Source organism: Varanus komodoensis, unplaced genomic scaffold, assembly GCF_004798865.1.
Source record: "Varanus komodoensis strain SLA01 unplaced genomic scaffold, ASM479886v1 scaffold5, whole genome shotgun sequence".
Lineage (NCBI taxonomy): Eukaryota > Metazoa > Chordata > Lepidosauria > Squamata > Varanidae > Varanus > Varanus komodoensis.
Window position 1 is genome coordinate 52,311,441 of NW_025336087.1, and position 12,172 is coordinate 52,323,612.

The 12,172-nt window shown below is 44.8% G+C and overlaps 1 protein-coding gene across 3 annotated transcripts; it reads left to right on the forward strand.

The window, feature by feature from the left end:
• Positions 1–6: 6 nt before the first annotated feature.
• Positions 7–11,301, forward strand: LOC123031514 (programmed cell death 1 ligand 2-like). 3 transcript variants are annotated; one of them, XM_044446566.1, is made up of 6 exons: positions 7–407; positions 1,441–1,803; positions 3,703–3,978; positions 7,316–7,447; positions 8,404–8,440; positions 10,533–11,301. In XM_044446566.1, exons 1-6 carry the CDS (start codon positions 353–355, stop codon positions 10,567–10,569), a joined length of 900 nt encoding a protein of 299 aa, XP_044302501.1. In that variant the 5' UTR covers positions 7–352; the 3' UTR covers positions 10,570–11,301. The 3 variants fall into 3 exon arrangements, with proteins under 3 accessions (XP_044302501.1, XP_044302502.1, XP_044302503.1); XM_044446567.1 differs by having other exon boundaries at positions 8,404–8,436; XM_044446568.1 differs by lacking the exon at positions 8,404–8,440.
• The last annotated feature ends 871 nt before the right edge of the window (positions 11,302–12,172 follow it).

The window sequence follows — 12,172 nt, forward strand, 5'->3', positions numbered from 1 at the left end:
ATATATACACACACATCCTGCATGTGTGCACACACACGCACATATATACTTGAACCAAATATAGACTGCTTTGTCCATCCCTAGTACTTAAGCTTTTAGTCTTATAGTTTAACTGAAATGAACACTTTACCACTGAAAAGCATGACATTATGGAATCAACTTAAGTGGCCAAGAATAAACTTAAGTGGCCAAAAACATTTATTTGGTGGTATAATAATGATTGAAACAGGGCCTTAAATTGCTTGGCTTTTATTGGCAATGACACTGTAAATCATCTTGTCATGTATCAGCCTGCAGAACTATTTGGTAATATTTATGATATTAACATTGTCTTTTAGGTAAATCTAGAAAAATGTTCAGGTTCTTTCCAGCTCTACTACTTGAAAGCCAGATTTACTTGTTAGCGGGTGAGTACTTTTACTTGGATATATTTCAGTAAAATCCAGGCTTGTATGTTTCACTTGGGATTGGCCAGTCCTAATCTGGCGTGCAGGGGAACCCAAGCTAGCTGCTGGTGGAATGCAATCCAGCTCTTGGAATCTTGGAAGTTCTTGAAAACCCAAAGGCAGGGTTTAGTTTCCAAGCCTTGTCCCCTGAGGGAATTCCCTCGAAAGGCATCCCTGCTGGGACCTCGGATCTCAGATGAGGGAGCACAGTGGGGATGCTGGGCCTGCCATGCTGGAGACCGTGGCCACCCTTCCCCACATGGGCAAGTCTCAGTGCAAGTAAGAACATTTCCAAAAGGATTCCAAAGAGATTCCAGTAATCTGCATAGGGACAGTGTCACTTTGCCCTACAGTGATATAATTTAGCTTGCTTGTTTTAGTAATATTTCATAAACAAAGCTAAAAAACAGAAGATCCCATATTATTTTTCTCTCAATACCTAAAACATTAGAAGAAAGGAATGAAAGCACACTTAATCTGATTTAAAAGTTACGCTATGTAGAATTTTGCTTGGCATACTTGTAAGAATTCAAAGACAATAGCATGTACTTCCCTTATATGGTTTACATTTTTAGGGGAAAACAACAAAGGCACTGAAAGCTAAGGATGCAATCCTATGCAAATTTTGAGGGAAAGAAACAAGACCTACATGCTGGCTCGGTTATGCTGGGAGTCATGGGCCTTTTCTCAAGGTTATATATGTATTGCCTCACCTACTTCTTAGGGATACTCACCAGAAAATCAGTTACAGCTTGGAGACTTTCAAGCTTGCCTAATACTATATTTGCAACTGGCATCCATTCATACTTGCTAGTGAACTTACGAAACAGGAAAAATTCCATGGCTTACGCTAGTACATGGAAGAAGACAACAAAGGCAAGGCCTGCCATTCACGTGCCATTCCCACTCCACCTGCACCCTTTGACTTGTGGCCCTCCTGCAACTCACCAAGCACTTGCTTGATGGATTCTTGTGCTTTGTTTTTGTGCCTCAGCTTTATTCACCGTGGAAGTTCTTCAGCCGCATTACCGTGCAGAGTTTGGGAGTGAAGCGATAATGGGATGTCGCTTTCCGGTAACTGAGCCCTTAAATTTGACACGATTAAGCATCTTATGGCAAACAAGAGAGTTGCCAGGAGATCTATCCCGAGAAGTTTACAGGTTCACCAAGGGTCAGGAAGACCTCACTCGACAACACAGTGATTTTCGCAGGAGGGCGACAGTCAAGCAGAAGGAATTAAGGATAGGACGCTCCGTGCTACATCTCAACAATGTAAAGCTTACAGATGCAGGAACCTACATTTGTCTTGTTGAGTATGAAGGAGCAGACTACAAATTTGTTCTTCTGGAAGTTGAAGGTTAGTAGTCATAATGCTCCCAAGTCCCCGACCGGTGGAAATGTCAGAGAAGACTTGGTAGCATCCATTTACTCCAGGGGGTGGGTGGCTTGGGATTGGGCCCCAACTAACCATCCCAGTCTCCCCATATGATTTGAGTTGCATGAGAAGGAGCAGGGATTGGTGCACAAGCCCCCCTCTCCACGGCTCTTCCTAGTGGTCCCCTTGGCCTTCCAGAAGGCTGAGGCCAAATGTATGTAGCACGAAGCCTGTTCTGCCTATGCTGCTGCCCTCACCAGGGACAGTCCTGCCAGATCAGGTCCAGAAGGCTCTGTGGGGCCTCTCAGGGCACAGGGGCAAGCAACAGGGGGAGCAGGGTGGCCGCGTTCAAGCCCACCCTCCTCACACGAGCCCGGGCATGAAGGCAAGTGGAAGAGGCCACGAAGGGCCTGTGTCTTTGCCACAACTTGCTTTCTGGAAAATGCATGGATGAGCACTTCCCACAGCTGTCCAGGATGGAGCGGGCAAGCTTTGCGACCCCGAGAGCCCCAACAGAGCCAGGTGATGGGTTGCCCTCTCCCCACACCCACTCTCAGCCACTCCTCAGCGCCCAGCGATGCGGCGGTTCAAGCATCCCCTTCCAGCCTGCTGAGACTGGGGAATGTGGTCAGGCGGGGAGGGGCTTCATGCTTCCCATCCGGTGACCTTGCTTGCCATTTCACTAACAGAAAGAAAGCAGCAATCTCCCCAGCAAAACTGCTGGGAGGGGAGAGAGGTTTTAACGTCTCCTTGCTCCCAGAGAATGCTGCACTGAGTTCTCTCGGAGGGGTGGCTTAGATCCGTTCCCCCTTCTCCAACAAACCTGAGCTATATCCTGCTAATAGCAGCAGTGAAACAGTGATCTCTGCAAGCAGATTGCTTGGAGGGAAGGCAGCCTTTAACCACAGCCCTAACACAGGTCATCCTTTCCCCACTGCTTTGTGCAGCAGAAAAAGACCCAGTCTTTCGAGCAGCAGGGAAGATGGGTGGGACACCCCAGCTCCTGAAGCTGCAGCAGAGGGGCCGAGGCCTGCTTGCCGCCCACGGGCTGCAGCTCTCCTGCGTGTCCTGACTCGTGCCTGTGCGCGATTCTGCCCGTGTAGCCTCATGCCGTGTGCGCCTCCGGGTCCGCGTTGCCTGGCTTTGCCCCCGGTCTCAGCACATGGCACAGAGGATGCTGTGTGCCTGTGGCAAAGGAGGCCTTGCAGGACCCAGGATCCGGCTCCCCCGGAAGACCCTAATTCAGGTCTAATTGGGTGCCCTCCAGATATACCTCCCAGACCCCCTGGCCACGGGCTATGCTGGCTGGGGCTGATGGAAGCTGTAGTCTCAAACATCTGGAGGGCAGGAGGTTACCTACACCTATGTTTTTATTTAAATAAAAAATTTCAACCTAAAAAAAAAAAAAAAAATTTCAACCTAATGCAAAAGCAGCTTGGGGGGGGGGGGTGGGGGGGGGGGGGAGCTTCTTTCAGATCTTAAAGGGCCAGAGCCAGAAAGAGGCACATTTAATACCTTTTTGTTTAGTTTGGCCCAATACCAGCATATGGTCTCCTTATTACTAAATATGGTTGCATGATATCCTAACTTGCAATGACCTCAAGATGACTTATATGTTCCTAAATCCTCCTCCTGGTTTTATCCTTACAGCAACCTTGCAAGGTAGGTTAGGCTAAGAATCTGACTGGTCAAAAATCATCCAGTGGGTTTCATGGCAGGGTACAGATTTGAACCCATGTCTCCTGAGTCCCAGTCCAACGCTCTAACCACTACATTGCCATGCATTTAACAGACTGATTGTGTAAACCAGCCCCAAGGAAAAGAAAATGGAATAGTTCCAAAATCTTAGTGTAATTAACGTACTCCACTCTCTCTCCGTAGCACCCTACAAAAGAATACAGTTTCAAGAAAGAAGAGAGGAAGGGGACGTGATCTTGACTTGTCAGGCAGAAGGCTATCCCCTGGCTGAAGTGTTTTGGTACAATGAGGATACTAATTTCAGCACATCTGCAAACACTACATTTGCAATGACAAATGATGGACTTTTCAGTGTAACCAGTTTCTTGAGATTCAAAGGAAACATTCATGGGAATTACAGCTGTGTATTTTGGAACAAGAAACTGAATGAAGAAACATCAGTTTATAAGATTCTGCCAGGTAAAAATTTGTATGCAGCTTATCATTGATCTTTGCGGGTTTGATTTTGCAGAAGTTGTACATGTGGGGCTATTCAAATTCCATTCTTCCGCTGTATGTGGAATCTCCATAGTAATATACTAAAAGGAAGGGCTAATAGAGGTAAATCTTCTAGAAGGGATTTGCTAAACTAGTTTGCTATCATGGGACAAACCTTCCAAAGGCTAAATCAACAACAGGGTGTAATCAAACAATGAGGCTCCTGTGAGGAGAGTGAAAGGTCCATTGGGTTGGGATTAAAGCGGCAAAAAGACCTGAATGCATTGCGCCTTGGGCAGCTGAGGAAATGGAGGAGCAGAATCTAATCTAGAGGATTTATTTATTTAAAATGTTTGTAGACCATTCCACGTCTCGGGACAGTTTAACAATACAAAATATTTTTTAAAAATTAAAACACAGTGTCCTAAAATTCAGCTAATAATAAAACCCCAATTAAAACAGTCAGGTCTTAAAACATTGGGAAAATAAAAAGGTTTTGGCTTGGCACCAAAAAGAATAAAGTGACGGTGCCAGGAGAACCTCTCGGGGGGGGGGGGGCGAAGTCCACAATTAGGGTGCTGCTGCACAGAAGGATCTTCTCTGGGTTGTCACCCTCCTAATCTCCTTCAGGGAGGGCACCGGGAGAAGGGTGTCTGCCTCAGATCTTAAGGGGCAGGCAGGAGACATATGGAAGGATGTTGTAGGAAATATACAATACTCTGCATTTGGGCTGGGGGAGTTCAAATGCAGAGAAGCTGAAAGAAAGGGGCACGACTGGCAGTAGATTATGACACATGAAGGCAATGGAAGAGAAACTGGACAAGGGAGAGAACTGGGGAAAATATGTATGGAGAAGGGGGTGGCAACTCTGCAGCCTGAGGCAGGCATGGTGTGGACACTGCTCTCCTTGCCTCTCTCTCTTAGGATACTAGGCCACATGGAGACAAAAGTGCAGTCCACTGTGTAGTTGGCAAGGCTGGGGGTGCTGCTCATAACCCGGATCCATTCCCCGCAGTGGCCTTTAGTCTCTGGGTGTGATGGTCTTTCAGGGTCCCTGCTTCAGGGATTCATCTTAGTTCCCCGACCAGAAAATACGGATATTATCAGGAACTCATTTTCAAGTTCCCTCAACTCTTTGGCAACATCTGCTACTTTCTTGAAAATGCAGTAAGCTAGCTTTGCTAAATTTGGGGGGAAATCAGGGAGCTTTGGTTAGGTGTGACATAGAAATGCAATAAATAAGAATACATTTCCTGATTTTTATGCTGGCCCTGCTGCAACATTCCACAAACTCTATTCTCCTTCAGTTCATTAGCCATGCAACTGATACCCTGGGTTACCATTATGGGTGAACTCAGCTTGTCATTTGGAATCCAGAATTCTGGAAGAATGACAGCTATTAATTAAAATAGCCAGCCCTGTACGTGGGTCTTGGTGGCTAGCCACTGCAAGCTGCTAACACAGAGAGACTTGCCTAGTTGCTCAGCTTCAGCTTCATTTTTCTCTCGGGTTCTCAGCAGCAGTTCTGGAGAGATTGAGGTTAAGGCAGGAAGTTGTGCTTGAGTGATACTGTGCCACGTGGAAATCATGTTGTTTCCACTGGGGCGGGGGCATGGTCTGTCGTGTGCATGTAAGTTGCTTTGAGAACCTCCGGGGTTATACGGGGTGATGGTTTCTTTTTTATGACCAGTTCTAAAAATGACTATAATAGGGATGTCTCCTATCCATCTCTGATCAAACAGGTTCACCAGGTTTTTGAAGGGCTACAAAATCAAGGCAAACCTACTGGGCTAGAGGCAATGTCCAGTGGAAATATGAGCCTAGTCCACTTTCAGGACTCTGACAAAGCTAGCAACTGTTCTTGGCCTTGGTCAGCCCAGAATCTGCTTTCCCTGACATGGTGCATCAACCAGAGTTGATTTATAGTAGAAGAGGGATGGCAGTAGATTGAACTATGGCTGGCAGATTTCCTGGTGATCTGGGGCAAAGGGTTTACTCCCCATTATTGAACAATAACACCCCCTGAAAAATAAAACCCGCTTTGCTGATCACCACCAAATGAGAGTTCTGAGGGAAAAAGAGCTTTCTCTGTGTGCCCATGTTTGTGTGTGTGTGGCAAGGCTGGGGCCGGGGTAATCAGGTGTGGACTTCTGTGTGGAGGGACCGTAAGTGCTATCAATTCTGGTACTCAGACCAAGTGACTGGGCTCAGAATTCTGTAACTTGAAGGCTGCAGCCCAGTGCACACTTATCTGGGAATAATTTCCACTGAATTCAGGGGGGCTTTCTCCTGGATAGACACGCATAGGACTGCAGCGCGTGCATCTCTTTCGACCAGGCTCTGGTTGGTGGATCTTGGGGTTCTAGGGCAATGCTTAATAAATGTTTGATGCAGGTGGATCACTGAAAAGGTGTCATATGTCAATTTCTATTGGTCCTTTGAATTCTCCTTTGAAACCTGCTCCTGTAAATTCTTTCAGCTCCTCCCATTTGCCTCCCAACCAGTTCTAGAATTTTTCCTTTGCCTAAAGGTGCATAGAATTGCTCCCTTAAAGGGTATGGAATGCCTTTCTACATTTACAGCAGTAAACTCTCATGACAACTGCTGTTAATGGGAACTTTGACTCCTTATGCAGTTGGGCCATGAAAATGTACTTCCATTTTTAAAGAGTTCTCTTCCATTTTCTTTCTTCTTCATTGACTTCTTACTTAGAGGACTGAAAATGAAAGGCTGGACTGTAAAGGCCATAATTTATTACATTGTAATTCCCCCTCACTATTTTTGTATCAGCCAAAAGTTTAGAGATGTTTTGTCCCCTCAAAGATTTTGTTAGTATTTAGGTTTGTACCCATACATCATTTTTCTTCCTCTGCTGTTATTCATTGTCATAGCAAATGAAAAATCTTAATGAACTACTGGAGATACTCTGAAACTTGGAATGGAATGCAAAGGCTTTGCCCTCTCCAGAGACAGCTGGAATCATGCAGAGCTTTATTGCACTTGGGAAATCAATTTTGATAACTGTCAGTTCATTTCTAAGACACTGAAGTACTTGGACTGGGAGGGCTGCTGCCTTAGATGCCTCTGCTGTGATAACAATGTTGTGATTGTGCTAGATTGCTGCCTAGAACTTTGCATACACTGACCTTTGTCCCCACAGTCTGCTGGAACTGCACATTTCTGGATATGTAGAAATAGCTATGTCCAGCTAATTTTGGTTGCACTATCACAACTTGTGCTCTTGGTAGCGTCAGCTCTGGTGACCTGAGTTGTCTGCAAAATTCAAGACTGTTGTTTCTTTTGTTTACTGGTCCGCCAGGTACATCCATTACGAGGAGAATACCTCCCATCTCATTTGTCCTACCAGTTTGTCTGCTGGCACTAACTCCTCTCATAGCATTCATGTGGAAAGTTCTAAGAAGAAAACCATTCACAAATTGCACCCCAAGAGGTAAATATTATCCATTTGGTTCTAACTTCTGGTGCTGTTTTGCAATCCAATTTTTGTTTGATATTTACAGGAAAATCATATCTTTTCAGAAGTAAGCCCCATTAATTTCTGTTGTGTTTACCTTGAGGTAAATGTAAAGGCTTGTAGCTGCAAAGTTTTGTGGCAGCTGTCTAATATTAACATCTTTATGGGGAAAATAGTTTACATAGTGCATGAAAGATAAGTTTAATTTGTATTTTCACTGATAGAACTAACATCCATTCTCTAGAATGGTATTTGTTTTATGCTGTATTTTTATTAAATGCTAGAAACTGTACCTATATCAGCTTCTACTCCAGAGAGACTCTGCTCAGGGCAATCGATGCAACAACTTAGTATTGGCTAATATAAATTTTATTGCTTGCACTTGCAATAAAAGTGATTTGATTGCAATCCCTGTATTGGGGTGGCTTCTCTGGAGAAGAAGTGCTATAGGACTTTTAGCAACAGTAGGGAAACAAGAAGAATGCAGTGCTATGGTTGTGTTGGTTTCGAGCTAGTGGTAGTCCTGCGTCACATGCAGAACACTGGGAAGGTCTTTTGTTTCTTTATTCACTTTGTCGGTGAGAATTCCGAAAACAAGCATCATGAAAGGCGCAAAAAGAAAGAAAAGTCCTACAATTCCCAGCATGCTGGGAATTATAGGGTTTTTTCTGTCTAACATACTTCAGATTGCTCCCTGAGAGTACAATTAACAACGGAGCTGTGTCATAAGTTAGTTAATATTGATTCAGTACAATGAAATTTGTAACGTGTGTTTTTAAAAGAAGTTTGCTTAAACTGACTTGTTCAGGTAAGTCTGCCTCCCCAGAAAGGTGACAGAGGCACTGCAAACATGCAAATATTGAAAGATGCCCTGCTTCTAGGCCAGACTGTCTCAACATCTGCTTGTGCTTCTTCTTAATATTCCTTTCCAGGCAAGAGAAGAAAAAGTCACCACTTATCAAAGAGTAGGTAATGCAATTTTAATATACTTTTTTGTTTAATATCCACACACACTCCTATTTCAGCAAATAAATAGCCAGAGCTCAGTGGCTGCATAAAGATGGTATCTAATTGCAGATAATCCTCATGCAGTAATCAGATCTCAGGAAGAAACCCTGTGGCTTTGGAAGTTCCCCTTTCCTCCAAAGAATCAAATGCCCAGTTATTTCCCTTCTGTGCCAGTGGGGGTTCCCCAGCTCTCGAGGACTAAGCTGACAGCCTGTTGCCTGCACAGGAGATCCCTCTGCACAGATGCCTGCTTAAGGGTGCTGTGATCCGCGCTGCTCCAAGAACAGGAGTGGGGAGCTTATGGCCCTCCGGATGTTGCTGGACTACAGCTGTCATCACTGACTATTGACCCTACTGCCCAGAGCTGATGGGAGCTGTAGTCCAACAACATCGGGAAGACATCAGGTTCCCCACCTCTTATTCCTGCACCATTTTAGAAGTCTGCACTGTTCATGAGAACAGAGGCAAATATCTAAGCAACAAAAATCTACTCTGTATCAGAATTATCGCGGGCTATGTTGATGTGATTTCTTTCTTTTTTTTAAGAATTATTCACTGAGGTATAGTGGATAGTCTACAGGAATGTGTACTTATTACATTTGTACTGTGCTGCTCCTCCAAAATAAGTCAGGGCAGCACAGATGGTTCCCCCGTGTCCATTTTAAGTCCCAGTTCTCTCCATTGTGCTTCGTGCAGCATCAAACTGGCCGGGCTGGAAGAAAGAATTCTGCACGTTACTTTGTCTAACCGCCTTTGCTGATTTGTGACTGCTGCAGGAGCTGAGTGTGATGCCAAGCTTGTTCTGATTTTGCATAAGGGCCACGTGCCCATGAATCAGACATGGTTTTCTAAGCAACATGGTGTGAGAGCATGAACACTCATGCACACAAATCAAATGGAAACTAAGCAGTATGCTTAGATTTGCGGTGTATTAACAGCAGGGCAGATTTGAGGATACTTAGGAAGGAATGAAGCCAAGTGGACCCTGGATCTCCTGACTGTCAGTCCCAGCACTCTAACCACTATACCACACTGTCTTCCCCCTTCTTGGGAGACAAGGCAGGAAGGGTGAGAGAAGGCCCACATTTTCCAATTAACTTTAGCAAGAAGATTAACCTTAGGGTTTGTAAACAAAGTTATCTCAAGAATAAGGTCAGGCACTCACAATTCCTTGTAGGTGGTGACCTCAGACCTTCTGCTGAGTATCTGTGACTACACTTGATGCCTGTGCTGGGCACTGGGAACACATCCCATGTAACTCCTCACCCCGCTTACTTATGTTATAGATCCCAATGCAGCACTTTTGAGTGGGAAAAATTCCCCAAATTCTATCCAGCCCCCATGTTATAAACAATCCTTCCAGCCCCTCACCACCAGCCCACATGGCTAGAGAGGACCCCCTGTGGTACATGTGTGAGTTAGCCCAGCTTACTATGGTGGTCTGAAGTCCCTGGTTGCTTGCCTGCTTGTTAGCTTGAAGAAGGCCTACTTCCAATTTCATTGCCACCGAACTTTGGAAAGCTTAGAAGCTACTTCTTCACCCGAACTGTCCTAATTATTCTTTGAGATGCGCACCATACTTGCTGTGGCTTATTGCGACTGAAATGTACAGCACTGCTTTTATTCAATGCTGTCATTCTGCTACTTATGCTACTCACTTCTGAGAGGAAAAGTGATAAGATTTAACAATGTTTGATTTAACAATCCTCTAAGGAGTGAAAATGGCTATATGCAAATTTGTGGTGAAGCATGTGAAATGCAACAGTCATTCCCACCTTTCTCACTGTTAAGCACTTGAAAGAGATCTTCTTGAATGCTTCCTGGTTTCCAGCCTGAGAAATACAGTTCTCCCTTTGGAAATTACCACCAGTCCTTTAATGTAAGAAACAGGGATTCTCCATGTGTTAATTCCAGTATTATGAAGTACATTTCATATCTGTCATATTAACAATGATTGTAAGCTGTGACCCTGAGGGTTTTGGCAGCATCATGTCACATATGCTCATTCCTATTAGTCTAAAGCGTCTTATCTTTCTGCTATTTCTCTTTGAAGGCAACTCAGATCTTCAGATGCAGTGACTGCTACATAGCAAAGTGCTTGAACAGAGATCCGAAACAGTTCATTTGTGCTGCTTGCAGTTTTGCACTTCTTCCCTTTTTAGAAAAGCATAGGGAAGTAACAACACTTCAGAGGTAAATGATGTGAAGCCTTCTGCTTTCTGGCAGTGCCACAACATGTTGTTCATGCAGTTCAGCACAGACTTCACAGAAAAAGTGTTGCTGCTCAGCATTTTGAGGGGTTACTCAAGTTCATTCCATGTGTTCAGTGACTGTGTGTCATTTCTAAGAAGTGCATGTACATACGTTTACAAGCACAACAATGTATGCAGTAAACAGCAGATGTTATAACAGTGAGGCGTGCTGGCTTGCTGCCTCACCTAGGGCCAGCCCTAACATTAGCAGGGCAGCTGCTCCAGTCCGTGGATGCTGTGAGGCCAGGATGGGACGCACCTGGCAGAAAAGTGTCTGAGGCCGGCTCTGATCGTGAGAAGAACGCCTGAAACTTGCTTCTGTTTTTACAAGCAGATGTGGTCTCATGTTGCAGCCACGACCTGCACAGCCAAAATTTCCCATTTCAAATATTGCTTGAACAAGTGGCTGGAGGCAAACCAGTAGCTGTCAGCTTCAGACGCACACACACCATTCCACAATATGGGATCAATCCATCATAGCCAGCTGCTGAAAAGAATGTGGACAAACAAAAAACTGAATCCTAGAAACTGTATGTACTGAAAGCTATATAAAGTGAAGCATTATTACTACTGCTGCAGCAGGGATGCTTGTATGTGAATCCCAGTTTACCTTCAAGATTTCTATTCAGCTAACGTACCAGTCCCAGGGGGCACCCAACTGCCACCGTGCCTGAGCATATGCTGGCTGTCACATGTACCCTGATCCTATGTTCACTCATTAATTGGAATGAGACTTGAAGCTGAACACTACAAGTCTTTGACTGTGTGATCAGCAGGCTCACATAATTCCCAGGACCCAAACCAGTGATGTTCTTCTGCACAAGGTTTAGAGACAAGCTGAGGGAGCAAGTCTGCCATGAAGGACTTTGTCCTTTTGAATTAACATTTGAGCAGTGGAAGAATTATATGGAGGTGATGCAAACAGTTGCCAGTGGGGATCCTTTTGACCCTATAAATTGTCCTGGCATACTGATAGGAAAGATCTGGTGGCCCATGGATTGGTAGTCCTTCAAAGACTACAAGCCCCAAAGCTGCCACACTTTCTTCCTGATCAGCTGCATGCAAGGCTGTCATGGGGTGGAAGGAACAGACCTCTAGATTCACCGCACTGCTACTGATGCTGAAACAGAAGCATTTCTTCTCCTTGCTGTTGTTCACACCACTGGCCAAACAACTAAGAGGAAAGAGGGAGGCACATTGGGGTGAGAGAGAGAATGGCAAGGTTCATGCTCTGGGGATGGGAGATCACATTCTGAGATTGAATTAGCTTGGAAACTGAGCTGAGGTGGTTTTTTTTCCTATTTATTTACAAAAACCCTAACACAGTCAGAACATTTATGAATCAATCCAAAGTCAGCAAGGGAAAGTTCATCCATCCCTAGCAGCATTTCTACATGAGGCATTTATCATGTGCTCATAATTTCTCTTTCGTGGTTAATGG

Excerpts from the sequence above, each read along its gene's own strand:
- LOC123031514 (XM_044446566.1), top strand. The coding sequence starts at position 353 with ATGTTCAGGTTCTTTCCAGCTCTACTACTTGAAAGCCAGATTTACTTG. Across the intron at positions 1,804-3,702 it reads TGTTCTTCTGGAAGTTGAAG|CACCCTACAAAAGAATACAG; the intron begins GTTAGTAGTCAT and ends CTCTCTCCGTAG. Across the intron at positions 7,448-8,403 it reads CACAAATTGCACCCCAAGAG|GCAAGAGAAGAAAAAGTCAC; the intron begins GTAAATATTATC and ends ATTCCTTTCCAG.